The sequence below is a fragment of the Martes martes genome (genome assembly GCF_963455335.1).
Source record: "Martes martes genome assembly, chromosome: 9".
Classification (NCBI taxonomy): Eukaryota; Metazoa; Chordata; class Mammalia; order Carnivora; family Mustelidae; genus Martes; species Martes martes.
In genome coordinates this window covers 112,995,531-113,011,896 of record NC_137896.1, presented here as the reverse complement: position 1 = coordinate 113,011,896, position 16,366 = coordinate 112,995,531, and the positions used below count along the sequence as shown (strand labels likewise).

Sequence of the window (16,366 nt, the reverse complement as noted above, 5' to 3'; positions counted from 1 at the left end):
TCAGAATTGTTCTGCCTGGCCTGGGGTTTCATAAGGCCTGCGGTGTTACCTAATTTGTATATCAGTACCCATTTGGATGTTTTTTTTAAAAGATTTTATTTATTTATTTGACAGAGAGAGAGAGAGGTCACAAGTAAAGAGACAGGCAGAGAGAGGGAGGGTGGGGGAAGCAGGCTCCCTGCCGAGCAGAGAGCCCGATGTAGGGCTTGATCCCAGGACTCTGAGACCATGACCTGAGCGGAAGGCAGAGGCTCTAACCCACTGAGCCACCCAGGCGCCCCTCCCCGCATTTGGATTGTTAATAGAAGTGTTTTCAGCTCTCGGATTCTTGCTCACATGGAATGGAGAATGTCCAGCTTCTGTTCATCAGTGAGTATGGACAGGAACCTTTGTAGTAAGACCCCGAAATCCTGTCATGCCTCCTATTCATCTTTCTCTGGTTTGGGGTTTTCAGGCCACCACAGCGGGCTATGTGTGTGCAAATACCTGTCAGGGAGGCTCTGCCAGGTCTTGAACATGGAAATAGAGCAAAATTAGATGCCTCTTTTTTAAAGTTTTAAAAAGACTCTAAGTGGAGAAAGTGATTCATAATGTTTCTTGTCAGAGATCCCAGTTTCCAAACCACACCTTAATATACCTCAAGACCATATAATATGTATTTCTAAAAACCTGCTGAAGGTACTGGAAATTATATTCTTGTCTCTGAATGTCAGGTAATTAGGAAATTTGGACATAAGTTCATTTGTTCCCACCAATGGCACTATGTAGGTTCTGTCGTCCTCTTTTCCTTGTCTATGGGGTACTCAGTGCACGCCAGCCACTGTGCTGAGAGCCTGATACACATTTAGTCAGGGCTTTACATTGTAATATTAGTATATCGACTATTTAAAATTTACCCTACCTGTATATTCATGTAAGTAGGAACCAAAACTGTAATGAGTTAAGAATTGCCCAAACCTGGATGGTTGGTTAAGCATCTCGGTGGCTCGGTTGGTTAAGCATCTGACTCTTGATTTCAGCTCAGGTCGTGGTCTCAGGGTCATGGGATCAAGTCCCGCATCTGGGTCCCCATCAAGCGGGGAATCTGCTGGTCTCCCTCTCCCTCTGGCCTTCCCTCTGCTCACTCTCTCTCTGTCAATTAAATAAATAAATCTTTAAATAAAAAATAAAAAGAATTGCCCAAACCAGTCTCATTCCTTGAGAAGAGAGCTGCTATGTGTGACATGGTACCGGATGGTGGCTACAGTTATGTTGAGTACAGCATTGTGAAAAACTGTGTTGTATACCTGAAGGGAATGTAACATTGTGTTTCAACAATACTTCCGTAATAACGGTGGGGAAAAAGGGTGCTACTTCAGCTCTTTGCGTATTATTTTTAAGTGAATGCAAAGCCAACTTTGATGACATTAAAAAGAAAAATCTGTCAGCTTTATTGGTATATGTAGGGCTTTCATGACAGTTTCACTTGAAAATGACCTAAACATAGAGCTCCTGGTAAGAATTGTTGAACTTGGGGCGCCTGCGTGGCTCAGTGGGTTTGGCCTCTGCCTTTGGCTCAGGTCATGATCCCAGGGTCCTGGGATCGAGCTCCACATCGGGCTCTCTGCTCAGCAGGGAGCCTGCTTCCCTTCCTCTCTCTCTGCCTGCCTACCTCTCTGCCTACTTGTGATCTCTGTCTGTCAAATAAATAAATAAAATCTTAAAAAAAAAAAGAAAGAAAAAGAATTGTTGAACTTAGTTACTCAAATGGAAAATAGCCATTCTAATTAATGGGTTTCATTATTCATTGAAATCCATTTTGATACCTTTCAGACCAAGTCAAGCCATCAGATCTTATCTGGAAATTATGGAGGAATCAAAGTCCACAGTGGAACTTTCCTTTATTCTAGAGTCTTAAATAATAATTACGATCATAAAACAAACATCTTGAGATGAAATTTTCCATATTTAGAAGCGCTTGTGGGTTTTGCTATATAATATATCATGGGGTAAATGTCACCACTAGGTTGAGCTTTCCCGCACAGTTGCTCCACTAAGAGCTGGCCACATGCAACGATATCCTCTTGAGTTTGCCCAGTGTTTAACAGCTCATGAATTATACCCATAGAGATTATTTCATGGCCCCTGCCATGGCCTCATGTGGTGGATGGGTCAGGTAGCATTATTCTGTGTGTCTTTTTTTCTTACTCTACTTTGCAAGATCCTGGAGGTTGGAGCCTGTGACTCGTTTCACTGTATTCTATTCCATTGAACCTCTGAATCTTCATAGCACTTGTTCCATAGGTCTGTTGTAAGAATGGAATGAGGTGAGGGATATGAAACCCAGCGTACTGCCAAACACGTAGTATGTGCTCAGTCTCTCTGTTTCCCTCCCTTGCTGCAACCTTCGCAGGTGCTTGGTATCCTGAAGTTTTCAGAGTGCATGCTCACTGGAAGTGTAGGGGAGGCACTGGGTAGTGAGGAGAGAGTGAAGGCTCGAGCTAAAATGCCAGCTCTACCAAAATGACCTTGGTCAGGTTTCTGATGAACATCTCTGTAGTTTCCTAGTCTGGGAAGGGATGAGTATCATTTAAATGATTGTGGTGTTCATGTGAGCTCTGTCGTTTAGTTAGGGAATTGGTACAGGCTTCATGAGTCCGTCAGTCATGCAGACAGTGCCCTGTACCTGTAGAAAGGTCCATACATTCAGCTTCTTTCTTTTCAGAATCTAGGGAAAAAGAAAAACAGCGAAGTGTGTTTGTGTGTTTATACTTCTAATGAGTGACAAATTAACCCAAACCTTAGTGGTTTAAAGCAACAAACATTATCTTACACTGTCTATGCCTCAGAAATTCAGAAATACCTTAGCTGATTGGTTTTGGGCTCAGATTCTGTCATGAAGCTGCGATCAGGGTACCAGTAGGGGCACCATCATCTGAAAGATACGCTTGCAGGGTGGCTCACTCAGATGGCATTTGGCAGGAGGCTTTGGTTCTCTGCCATATGAGCCTCTCTGTGGGCCTCTTAAGTATTCCCATGGCATGAGAACTGGCTTCCCCCCAGAGTGAGTGACTGGAGAGAGAGAGCCCAAGACAGAAGCTACAGTGCTTTCTGTGATGAAGTTGAAACCATCGCTTCTGTTTTATTCTGTTCTTTAGACATGAGTTGCTAAGACCAGCTCATGTTCAAGGAGAGCGGAATTAGATTTCAGAAGAATTTGTGGAGAGATTTGAAGACCATCACAGTGTTCAACAGGAGAGGCACTATCTTGATGGGAGAGGAAGTTGAGAATGAGTAACCTAGAAAGAATTAACTAAAAGCTGGAAAATTTACAGTGTGTGATGACACATCAGTAATTCATTTTTTATTGGCAACTAATCATTTTTCAATTTTATTTATCACAGGATAAATAAAAGCTAGATATAATATGACTTTGAGAGAAGGGATATTTAGGCTGAAATCTTTTCTAATGATGAGTTCTATTGAATTTGGCAGTAATCCCTTGGAGAGAATATTTGGGGCCATTTGATGGATTCATTTAAAAACTGAGCCAGAGAGAAGTTTCTGCTGTAGGGAAGAAAACAAAAAGTGAATGACAGAATCCGTATTCTGCAAGCTTGGTTATCTCTGATGCTATAATGGTAAACTCAGAGATTCAAAGATACTATTTTTCTTCTATATAACTAACCAATTGCTTCGACAGATTTTTTTCTTTCAACCAAATCCATCAAACCTAAGAGTTGTTTTGGCGGCTATAAAAATGTTCATATCTTCACCTTCCTTGGGGCTTCTTCTTTTTTTTTTTTTTAAGATTTTATTTATTTATTTGACAGACAGGGATTACAAATAGGTCGAGAGGCAGGCAGAGAGAGAGAGGAAGGGAAGCAGGCTCCCCGCTGAGCAGAGAGCCCAATGCGGGGCTCGATCCCAGGATGCTGGGATCATGACCTGAGCGGAAAGCAGAGGCTTTAACCCACTGAGCCACCCAGGTGCCCCCAGGCTTCTTAAAATAAAATGTATTCACATTATAGTATCTCTTTGCTCTGGATTTTTATTGACTCTGTGGCCAGATTGGAATTCCTGAGAGGCACAGCAAGGTATCTGCTTCTGGCCAGGCCAGCTCGTTCCCAACAAGACACAGGATGTTTTGGTCTCCAGACTCTGCCCTATCTTTTGAGTTTTTTCTTTCTTTCGGTAGAATTTAAATTTTGTAAAGTATGATAGATCATTTTCTTCCTTGTGTCTGCCTGTAGTGTAGGAGGAAAGTTTCTATGCCCCCTTACGAAGGCAATGGCGCCCTGATTGCTTTCAACTCCTTTCAAGTTTTGTGACTTCCAGTTATTAGTTAGAGTAAAAGTTGCTTCTTTGCCCTTGCAGGAGACAGTTGAACGCCTGTGTATTCCTCTTCTGGGTTCATAATACCTTCGATTCACTTCTTTTCATTTCCTACCCCTGCATTCTTTCCTATGGCACTCCCCTCCCACCACATACTCTTCTGTTGTTCCCAAGGAAGGAAAACCACCAGGTGGGATATTTGTTACAAATAGAGGAGGATAAGAATACAAACTGTTGGGGCGCCTGGGTGTCTCAGTGGGTTAAAGCCTCTGCCTTCATTCGGCTCAGGTCATGATCCCGGGGTCCTGGGATCGAGCCCCGCATCGGGCTCTCTGCTCAGTGGGGAGCCTGCTTCCTCCTCTCTCTCTCTGCCTGCCTCTCTGCCTACTTGTGATCTCTGTCAAATAAATAAAATCTTTAAAAAAAAATAAAAAATAAATAAAATATTAAAAAACAAAAAGAATACAAACTGTTTTCTTGGGCTTGACTGAGGCCAAAGGAAGATTGGTAAAGTAGGAAAATAGACATAAATAGACTTATGTGCTAAAAGCCAGGGGAAAATGAGAGCTGCATTGTTCAAACTGGCATGCCTAGGTTGCTGAAAATTGTCTAGGGAGGGGATAAGTGGGTTGGTTCCAGAGGATGAAAGATGGTTTTCTAGGGGGAGAAAAGTGCACGTGAAGGAAGTAGGCCTGTGAGCGAGGACCGTGGGGCAGTTGGGTTCAGCTAATGCCCAGGCTCTGTGTGGAATGCTGCAGGATGTGAGGCCAGATTCAGTCAGATGGGAAAGGATCTCAGCTTTCTTTAAGGAGTTTGATGTTGTCAGAAATATTTGTCAAAGATATTTCTCATAGCCAGTATGTAAATTCTATGGAATCCTAATTCTCAAAGCATATGATAGATATAATCTGGGACCCTCAGGAAAAGTGGCCCCCACTTAATCAAGCCTGTGATAAGTCATGAAATTTGTTCCTTGGTAAACAAATAGCCCAATAGATTTTCTGCCTTTGAGTCAGACTTGCTTCTCCACATACAAACAAACAGATGTTATTTATGGAAATGATGAGTGATAGACTGATAACAAATGCCTCCATTTACTTCTCTTTGGAAAAACAACAAATGTGAGGATAAATAAAACCAAATTCTGTTCCAAAATTAAGGCACAGAAAATTCAAATCATGTGAAGCATATCTAACCCATGCTTTCTGTCAGGAGACTGTGCAAACTAGCCAGATTGTGTGAGGACTGGAGCTAGAAGACACCTAAGTATTCATTGCTCTGCACCTTGTTCTCTGGGTTCAGGGACAGTCGCAAAGTCCTCTCTTAACCGGTTGTAGGAAGCCTGGCTTCCCAGGGCTGTTTGCGAGATCTCAAGCTGTGTTGCTTCGAAGACCAGTGTGGGGTTTTTTTTAAGGGAGGTAGAGATTTTCACATGAAAAATGCATCTTTTAAATGGTATTTCTCCCTTGGGAGACAGACTCTGAGAGGGAGTAGCATCTTGAATGTTGATGTCAAGAAAGAAAATAAACAACCCCCCTAAAAACAAACAAACAAAAAACCCAACTCCCTGGACAAACTCACTTAACCCTCCCCAAGTATGTTTCCCATAATTGTCAGGATTCTAGGTCTAGGTAGTGGATTACATTCTCACTTCAGAATTGAGAACATGGATGCAGTGAGTCCCTCCTGTCCCCCTTTGTTCTTTGCTCTGTTTTCTGTAATCTACTGAGTTAAGTCCTGTTACCTTGGGGGTGTGTTCCTCTCTCTCTCTTTTTTGGAAGATTTACTTATTTGAGAGAGAGAGTGTAAGAGCATGAGTGGGGAGAGGGGCAGAGGGAGATAATCTACAATCTCCCTGCTGAGTGGGGGAGCCCCGACGTGGGGCTCGATCTTACGACCCATGAATCATGACCTGAGCTGAAACCAAGAGTTGGACGCTGAACCGACGGAGGGGATGTGTCACAGCATCAAATGCCACTACCGCTTCTGGACAGATTGGGAATAGTAGGTTCTCTGGTATTCAAGATTAGGAGCAGAGATTTCCAGATATGTTCTAGACAGGAGAGTTTTTAAAGTTACGTCCAAGGAGCCCCTATGAAACAGCCTGGTGCAGTTACAGGACACCAGGGCTCAAGTGCCTTAGGGCGTGGTCCCCTGTTTCCCTGGACTGCAGTCCAGAGCCTGCCCTGAACTTTCCAGGGTGTTCCTTGTCCGTTAGCTGAGATATGCCTGGACGGTTGAATCCCTTCAGGGGATGTTAAAGTATTTTACAAAAAAAGTCAGAATATGAAAATGCCAAAAAGCCGTCGGTTTGTTTTGCTAGTTTTCCATTTTTCATACCAACTGTATTTCTTTCTGCAAACACTGGACCAGATCCTGCTAGGTGAACAACTTGTTGGGGAAAAGTTAAGTCTTCTGACTGTAAAATCTATTATACCTTCAAACATGCTTGATTTTGCTCCAGAGATAAAGATATGATCTTTTAACAATTATTTGTAGAGAAGAGAACTTATGGTTGGTATTTAAAGAGTAGTAACCCCACGTAGGAGAAGGAAGAATGAAAACAAATCCCATGGTCTCAAGGTGTGTGGCTTAGAGTTCTCCTGGGGCGGTGGGGTCTGGTTGGCAGGGAAGATTGAAGGCTAAGAAAATGTGGCAGGTAATAGGTGACAATCTGAGATTTTATGTTTGAGTCAAGGTAAAAAAAAGACTGAGTGAAATAGGAAATTACACCTGACTCCTGAAATATGTGGAAATTTGGGATGAAATCTACTGTCTTCGTTGGTGAATCTCTGGCTAATCTCTTGGCCAGTCTCCCTGAGCTGGGAACCAACATGTATTTCATGAGATTTTATTGATTTGTTTGTTTGTAAGAGAGAGTGTGCGTGCAGGTGCGTGAGCAGGGGGAGGGACAGAGGGGGAAGGAGAGGAAGAGCATCTCACGCAGACTTGGTGCTGAGCCCTGACATGCGACTTGATCTCATGACCCTGAGATCATGACCTGAGGCAAAACCAAGAGTCTGAAGCTTAACTGACTGAGCCCCCAGCTGCCTCCCAACATGGGTGGGTTATGGGTGGGTTTTATGGTCCAGTGGCAATTCATAATAGGCTCCTGGAATCTCAGTAGGGATGTTTTCAATTTCCTAGTTCTTTGACAAAGGGGATGGATACTTAGTAAATAAAAAATGGGTTTTAGAAATCCTTACTCATCGTGGTAACTCTTCCTGACAAAATTAAAGGAGGTTTCTACCATGTGTCAGTTTGATTTCTGCATAATATGTTGTGAAACTTCAGGAGCAAATAATTGTTTTTCTTTTGAAAAAGCGTTTGAGAAATTTCTGTTTCCTGTTTATTCAGCTCTTCTCTCATTGGCATGTTTAAATGAAAATTTTCACTTTTTTATGTCATTGCCATTTTTGGGTAATGTTTTAATGATTTTTGGGAAAACTGTGTTTTGTAATGACTGCAGGGTTTCCTGAATAACAACGGTGTTTTCGCTTGATTTGAAACTTTTATGGCTAAAACATTTCTCTTTGACAAATACAGCATACAGCAAGTATGTTTTAGGGCTAAAGGCTTAATAGGAGTATTTTTTACTATTTTAACACTACTGGCACTTAACCCATAGATAAATATTATTTATTTAATTTCTTTTAGTGAAGTTTATTCATTCAGTTATTGTTTTTGAGCACTTACTAGGAGAAACATGTTGAGCATATAATAGTGACCAGATATATTCCTGCTATCATGGAGTGTGCATTCTCAGGATGATCATCAAAGACCTATATGAAGTATGTTTATTGTAAATAGGAAATGTAGGGCAAGGTATGGTGAATAGGTAATGCGTGGGGCTGTTGCAGTTTTATGAAGGTCGTTGGGAAAGGCCTCCTGATGATTTGACATTCTGGAGAAGTCTTGAAGGAAGTGAGGGAGGAAGCTGTGTAGGGCAGAGGGAGAAAATTCTAGGTGGAGGGAGTGGCAGGTCCAAGGGCCTGGGACGGAAGCACACCCATCCTAACAAGGAAGCCAGAGTGAATGGGTTGAGGAAGGCTGTGGGAGATGAGGTCAGATGTCGCCGCTGTGGAGGCCCCTGTTGGCCATTGTGAGATCTTTGGCTTGCGATCTGATAGAGAAGGGAAGTCCCGGAAAGGAGGAGCCCTACGATGTCACAGACAAATTAGAATAGATAGCCTGAGTGCTGCGAGGAGGATAAATTGGAGGAGGGCAAAGGTAAAAGCAGGGAGTCTGGTTTAGGAGTCTGTTGACATAATCCAGACCAAAGATGACGATGGATTGTACCAGAGTGTTCATCATGGAAGTAGTAAGAAGGTGTTACCTTCTAGAAAGACAGTTAACAGGATTTGCTGTTGTTTTGAGTCTCAGATGGACACCAGTCAAGAATAGGCTTGCCGTTTTCTGAGATGGGGGAAGACCTGAAGAGGAGCAAATTTGATTCCTTTGAAGGAATCAAAGTTTAATTCTGAATACATGTTGTTTGGGGTGTCTGTTAGGTGTTAGATATTTACTTAGGAAAGGCCCATCAACGGTTGGACCATTGGTTGCTTGGTTGCACGCACATATAAGGTAGAGATGGTCCAGGCTAGAGTTTAACATTTTCTATATATAAAATTCATAGATACTGTTTAAATCCATGAGATAGAACAGGATGGTCTTATCTAAGAAGTCTTTTTTTTTTTAATTTGACAGAGATCACAAGTAGGCAGAGAGAGAGAGGAAGGGAAGCAGGCTTCCCGCTGAGCAGAGTCCGATGTGGGGCTCGATCCCAGCACCCTGAGATCACGACCTGAGCTGAAGGCAGAGGCTTTAACCCACTGAGGCACCCAGGTGCCCCATAAGAAGTCTTTTTAGAAAAGAGAAGGCCACAGAGACTGAGCTCTGGGGCTGTCCCCCAGAGAGGGTCATGAGGAGCACTGGCCAGCAAGGTAGGAGAGAACCATGAAAGAGTAGAGTAACTTAGGAGACTGGAGGAGAAAGTGTATCATGAAGCTGTGTCCTTGTGTGTCAGAGAGGCTGAATGTTGGAGGAAGAAGGACTCAGAGAATTTGCCATTGAATTTAGCAATGTGGAGACCCTGGTGACCTTCACAAGGGCAGTTCTGGTGAAGTATGGACAGCAGCAGCTTAAGTGCAGCAAGTTCAGGAGAGAATAGTTGGGGAAGCAGTGGAGACAGCCAGTAGAGCAGTCTTTTGAAGAGCTCTGCTGTAAGGAGAGCAGAGAAATAGAGCATCACTTGCACTAGAGAGGAATGGAGACAATAGGAAGTGCTATTCTTGATATTTGGGCAAGAGTGCAACGTGTTTGCATGCGAACGCAGATGAGAAGAGAGCAAGTCTTTGAGTCTGTAAGAGAGGGAGGGATCCATTACTTTAGCTGGGGAGGGGACCGTGGTGGGGGAGGTTGGCTTTAGCTAGAAACCCATCCTTCATCAGGGGGAAGGCAGGACAGCTACAGATCCAGGTAAGTTGGTAGGCCTGGGTCATTAGAGCTTTTATTTTCTTAGTGAATCAGGGAGTGAGTTCATACAAGAGAATGTGTGACTAGATTGCTGCTGCATTTCTGCCCAAGTGGCTATTTTGGGGACTGTATTTACGTTTTCAAACATGGTGTACTGTTGATGCCTGTTTTCTTGATGCGTGGTAGCCAATTCCATAAGGAACTCAGAATATATCCAGAAACTTATTCTTACATTAAATGATTTAATGGACCCACAGAAAGGTGAAGATGAAGAGTTCATCTCCTTAAAAGTATAAAAAGGAAAGGAAATCTTGTATGGAGATGTGAGAGAGAGAAGTAATTGACCTAGTTGCCTTGAGTGGATATTAATGGAGAATTGAGGGGCAGGGGAAACTCACATGGTCTTTCTTTCAAAGTGTATCATATCAACTGGGTAGCATGTAGTTCTTCCTCTACTTCTTCATTTAGTCACATCTACCTGGAAAAGACCTCAAGAGATGGTCCTGGAATGTAAGTCCTAGAGTCTCATCTGAGGAGGTGCTCCCATGACAACTAGAAATCTGTTCCAGGACTAGAGCCACCTGATGAAGTAATAGATCGGATGCTAGTTTGCACAGCACCTTTCTTGAGGAACACAGTATTCTGTGGCAATTATTTTAATAGTCCATGAGGAGTTAAGCAAGCCTGGAGAGCAGAACAATGAACTGTTATTCTAAGCATTATTTAATACTTTGATGATTTGTCCTTCAAAGAATTCTTGGCCTTCGGGCAAGCAATGGACTGCAGCAGGAGAATGAGCTCTCAGCTCCTTTTCTTACATGGGACCTGGGTATTGATTGAGCTCTGAAGTCTCTTTAAGCAGCCTCCATTAATGGGCAGGGTGATGGCTTTTAACTACAGAGGGGGTGCTTCTCCTTTGCCGAGGACACTTCCTGTGCGCCTTGGTCCCTGTTGTTCCAATTGGATGAAGGCTGATGGGCTGTCACAGCCTTCTGTGTGGATGTGGAGGAGACTGTGTGCATGACATCTGACGTGAGTCTTGAACTTGTTTATTTCTTTGGCTGCCTTCGCTTTTGGTCCCATCCTAGGCCAATGATGGAAAGATGGCAGCTGGGCACTTTCCTAGACTGAAGTCTGTTTGTTAAGAACAGTTTTCACATTTTTGAGTTTTTCTCCATCATTAGTGATCGGGAAGCAGAAGTGAAATCTTTTCCTGTTGGGAGGATATCGGCTTCACTTCCATCCCGTTCACCATATGCTCTGAATGTCTGTGGTTTGTTTTAAACTATGTGCCAGTGCGTCTTCTTGGAGGTTTAACTTTGTGCAGGGTCTGGCCGGACCTGCAGACAGGATGTTGACTCCTGAGTATCTTGACTGACTGACTGACTAGGAGGCCCGATGGAGGTGCTTCATGGCTCCAGGCAATCTATGTTTCTAGCCAAGGCCTCTAAAATGCCAGGTTTGAAAACACTTGCTTAAGATTTCTGGGGCTTATTTACCTGCGGGGATCTAAAAATTACATTTTTTTCATCAGAGGGACCAAGCATGAAGGCTCTGGCAAGAGTTTTCCGTGTTAAGTCCTGACTGGCCTGACTTTTGCTTTCCAGATTTGTAATTCTTTTCTTTTCTTTTTTAAGATTTTATTTATTTGAGAGAGAGGAAGAGTGAATGAGAGAGAGAGCACAAGCCTGACGGGGGTAGGGGGCGCTGGGGAGAGGCAGAGGGAGAAGCAAGCTCCCCGCTGAGCAGAGAGCCCGACCTGGGACTTGATCCCAGAACGCTGGGATCATGACCTGAGCCGAAGGCAGACACTTAACTGACTGAGTCACCCGGGTGCTCCCCCAGTTTTGTAATTCTTAATCAGCTATTAGCACTCCAGGGACAGTCTTTGACCACTGATTTCACCACGGGCTTCAGTCTCCTCTCTGGTGAAACAAGGCCTTAGACCAGAATGGCTGCCAGCATCCGGCGAATCCATGATCTCCGTGGGGTTTGATAGTCTTCTTGGGGTCACTTCATGTATTCTACACTTCATGCATACATGTATGCAGGCGTGTGGGGTTCTTGAGTTTAGTTTACTCCAAGCATTTGAGGAAGATTATAGACCAAGGGGTCTCTAGAGGAAAGTTCACTGCCACTGTTGGTGAATTCCCTGTAAACTCTTAACAGACGAGCGGTATTGTCTTGAGCTTGTCACATGTGAGGAATTCGAAACTCAGAGGCGTTTACCTTACTCTTGGGTACTTTGAAAGTCAGACTCTACATGATACCCTAGTAGGAACATAGAAATGATTTTACAAGGGGATGGGAGAGTGTATTTTCTAACTCATTTAATATTTTCGGAGATCCTGTGAGAACTACAAATGACCATCTAATGTCAAAGAAGTTGCGAGTTTTTCAATACTGATTGTGAGATTGATGTGGAAAACAAAAGCTAGTTATAATGAAGAAATCAGTGCTTTGTGAAGACAAGAGGACCCGCTGAGATTAGGTGTCTGCTTTAGAAGTAGACTACTTTATAGCAGAAAGTTAGTAAAACACAAAGGGAAATATGAAATGAAATGTGTCTTCTTCCAAGACGCTGTGAACATTATAAAAATCAGAATTAAGTCATATGAAACTGTCTCCGCCATTTGAAAATCCAAATGATTCCAGGCCAAAAAAAATTTTTTTGGCAAAGAAATAGAATAAGTTTTTAAAAACAATAGGCCCGGAGAATCTCAAGTGCCTATAAAGTGACTACTGTAGCTGAGAGGTGAAATGGGAATAATGATTAAGTGCTTGCTTTCTTTGGATGTCTCTCTTCGCCTAAGTGAGCATAATTTAGGTGACGGTCTGAGCATCTGCATGGCAGCTGCTGGTGCCACAAGTTAATGCCAGAGAAGACAGAATAGTTGGCACACCATTTCTAATTTCATTATTGTACCAAGAGCCAGAAAAAATAGAAGTTTATATTCTTTTGAAGTGGGACGATGTTGTCTCTCTCTCTCTTTTTTTTTAAATGGGCTCCACACACATAGATACACAAAGTATTCTCAAGATATTTGTAAGCACGGTCTGACAATTTTGAGCATGAGCTGGGCTGTGTGTGTGTGCGTGTGAGTGTGTGTGCTACTGTAAAAAAAAGAAAATATGTCGAGCTACATGAATTTTTCCTGATTGTGGAATTAACATTCTGTTGTAGTTCTTTAAAGTTCTGGGTACACTCAAAAATTTTAAATACTGTATAAGCATTCAAAACAGTGGTTCACAAATTGTTTCTTTAAATAAAGTTTTATTGGAACACAGCCACCACCATGCATTTGCATAATGTTTTTGACAGTCGGCTTTCCCGCTACCACAACAGAGTTAATAGTTGCCAACAGAGTTCATTAGGCCTACAACCTTAAAATATTTACTATTTGGCTCATTATAGAAAAAACAAAGTTTCCACATGCCATTTTGCAAGGTGCTAGAAGATCTGGTCAGGCCCCTAGACTATCTCCCCACTTCACACTATGTGTCCTGATCTCTTGTGTTAGAACCGCTGAATGAGAATGGGAAATCATCTTGGAAAAACATTTGAAAAGAACTGAGGTTCTTTTTCTTCTGGAAGAATCATTTTCTTGTGTTAAGTGAGTGGGCCAGCCCAAGCTGATCTGTTCAAGATCCTTCTAACGTGAGCTTTCTTTGCTTACTTGGTAGTTCTCTTTGAGTAGTTGAAGGGCGCTCATGTGGAAGAGGCATTGTTAGATTGGGAGACCATGGGGAGTGGGGTCAGGATGAATGGACGCAACTGCCACGCTTGAGCTCCAGAAGGAAGAGCACTTGGTAGGAACAGCTTATAACTAGAACGTACTGCCTTAGTGGGTAATGAGCTCCCTGTCACCAGAGATGTTTAAATAAAGGTTGTGTCATACGACCTTTGAGCCCCAGTTCCAGCTTTGAAATTCTAATTTTTGTTGTTGTTGTTGATTAGGTTTTTGGTTTTCAAGCTCAGATCTGACCATAGTTTATTTTGTTGAGGGCTTATGGAGGCCTCTTAGATGACTTCCTGAAAATATAACCTTGGTCAGACCAAAGGAGTATATACAGAGGCAGAATTGCTTCTGGTAGGCAGAGGGTGGCCGCAGAAAGGCTGACCCAGAGCTAGTCTCCCCTTTGACCACAAAAGTAACACAGTGACAACAGGATAGGCACTACTTCTGAGCCCCCTTAGTCTCACAGATGAATAATCTGTCTCCAGCTTGCGCTACCGTCTTTGCTTTCTGCCTTAGGCACTTGGAAAGAGGAAGGACCTGGATGGGGGCATATCACAGCTGTAGAAGTCAGACTAGAGTTTCTTACTGCACTTTGCCATGGAGCCTAGATTGGGACTTGGCCATGAATGGCAGTTCTGGGTGAGCTCATACATTCTCTGTGCATCTCTGCTATGGCCGCACGAAAGCCTCCGTAGAGAACATGTAAAGGAGGAATGTGGCTGTGTTCTAATAAAACTTTATTTATAAATGCAGGCAGTGGGCCAGGTTAGATCCCATGGCCACAGTTTGCTGACCCCTGGTAGAGACCCTGAACGTTAGAACTAGCTAGAAAACATCAGCTGGAAAACATCAGCTGTGATTCTCTCACGTTTTATAGAAGCGGTGAAATGACGTGTCCAAAGTCACACTACGGCTGTGCCAGGGTTAGGAGCCAGACAGAGTCTGACCTTGAGATCAGTGCCCATTTCGTGATACTCTGCTGCCTCTGCTGTGCAGTCAGGTTACAGCATTTGGTTTTGAGGAGAGGGCCGCGAGAAAGCAGGAAATACCTGCCTGAGGTGGACTGTCTACCGGACGGTCCTTGAGCAGAGGCAGCCCTTGGGCCTCGTGACCTGGCCTCCCTTGCCCTTAGGCGGACCCCGTTTTCAGTACGACAAAATACAGGTCGCATGAATTAAGATGGAGAAATAATGCCCCAGAGTTGTGAAAAAGAAATGGGCTCCCGCAGCTGCCTCACAGGATTTGATCACTTCAGCTGAGAGTGCCAGGAGATTTGAGACAGATGTTTTCAGACATGCCGCATGCCTAAAACATTTCCAGGGGTCGGGCTGCAAATAGTGACTTAATAAGTGGAGAAACAGGGAAAGTATGCAAGCTGAGGACACAAGAGTTTATTCACCGTGAGGTACACGGCCAACCTCTTTGCATTACATGTGCCTGTCAGGGTTGGCTCTTTCATGTCGTGCCCTCCGTGTTGCTCTTTGTCTGCCCGTGAATAAAGTGCAGCATTGTGGTTAGTAATCCCACTCCAGTGACTCGACTTCAAATGTGGTTTTGGAGTGCATCCCAGAGTTCTGTTTGCTAAGCTTCCTACTCCTGTTTCAGACACCACTGGATACAGAGCAGCGAGCACTGAAGGCTTCCCTCTTTCCTTAAACCTGTCGGGTTGTGGGCTCTCCCGTTCCCCCTCTCCTCTCCTTTCTTTTTCTCCCCCCCCCTTTTTTTTTAAACCTTCCAAGGCACGTTCATGGATACTAAGCTGATGTGTTTGTTGTTCTTTTTCTCCCTGCCTCCGCTCCTAGTGAGTAACCACACTGGCCGCATCAAGGTGGTCTTTACTCCGAGCATCTGTAAAGTGACCTGCACCAAGGGCAGCTGTCAGAACAGCTGTGAGAAGGGGAACACCACCACTCTCATTAGTGAGAATGGTCACGCTGCCGACACCCTGACGGCCACGAACTTCCGAGTGGGTGAGTTCCTCCACGGTCCCTGACTGTCCTTCCTGAAGAGAGGTTTATGAGATCGAAGCCTTTAGACAGCCCCCTCCACTCCCACGGCTCTCTGCTCGAATGGGTTTCTGTCTGGGAGTCTGAATGTGCTTCTTGCGTGAGCTCTTGTAAATGACTTTCGGAATAATTTTTAACCTGCTTTTTGGCTTCTGAGAGCAGTGGCAGCTAGCACGTTGCCCCTTCTTGCCTATCACTTATGCAGCCGGCGGTGATGGGAGGTAGCGATAGGACAGAAGGGGATCGGTTTTAGATGAAGACCCTCGCACACGACTTGGCCCGATCGGCTTCAGATTTTTATCTGCTCGGTCATAAGGAGAGTTTGCATTAGATCTGACTCATGTTACAAAATGTGGATAGTGGTGATGGAGTTGAAGTTTTTACTGGATGTGAATAGTCATGTTCTAAAAAAAATTGTCAAAAACTGTATTTCGGTTGTAGGAAGGAATACGGACTTGCGTCTTGCGCCGCGTTGCTGCTCTGTATCAGAGGGCTGAATTATAAATTGATATATGACAGGGATTCAGGGGAAAAATGCGAGTGGCTTACTGTCAGCACTCAGGACCTTTGAATCTCTCATGACTAATTTAAATATGAACTGTGGAGGTTACTGAAAAGAAAGCTTTTTACTTTAAGAATTTTTGTGTTGTTTTTACTTCTTCGTAAAGGGAGAGAGCATTGTGGTCCGCTGAGTACTGTCACACTGCCATGTTGTCATGCAATACGGTATTTTTGTCACGGAAAAATGTCTTTTATTATTTTTTGACCAATTATGGTTTGCCATGTGTACTCAAATAATCACAGACACCCACATTACATTATGAGCTACTC

The 16,366-nt window shown here is 43.6% G+C and overlaps 1 protein-coding gene across 4 annotated transcripts in view; it reads left to right on the top strand.

The window, feature by feature from the left end:
* Window positions 1-16,366, top strand: part of LTBP1 (latent transforming growth factor beta binding protein 1) — a gene marked incomplete at its 5' end in the record, with an annotated part of 397,053 nt that overhangs the window by 148,579 nt on the left and 232,108 nt on the right. For 2 of the 4 annotated variants that reach the window (XM_080814316.1, XM_080814315.1), the window contains one exon: window positions 15,332-15,499. In XM_080814316.1, coding sequence (XP_080670442.1) covers window positions 15,332-15,499 — 168 coding nt within the window. Of the gene's footprint in view, window positions 1-15,276; window positions 15,500-16,366 lie in introns of those variants that run through there. The other 2 variants (XM_080814314.1, XM_080814313.1) reach the window with 1 other exon arrangement.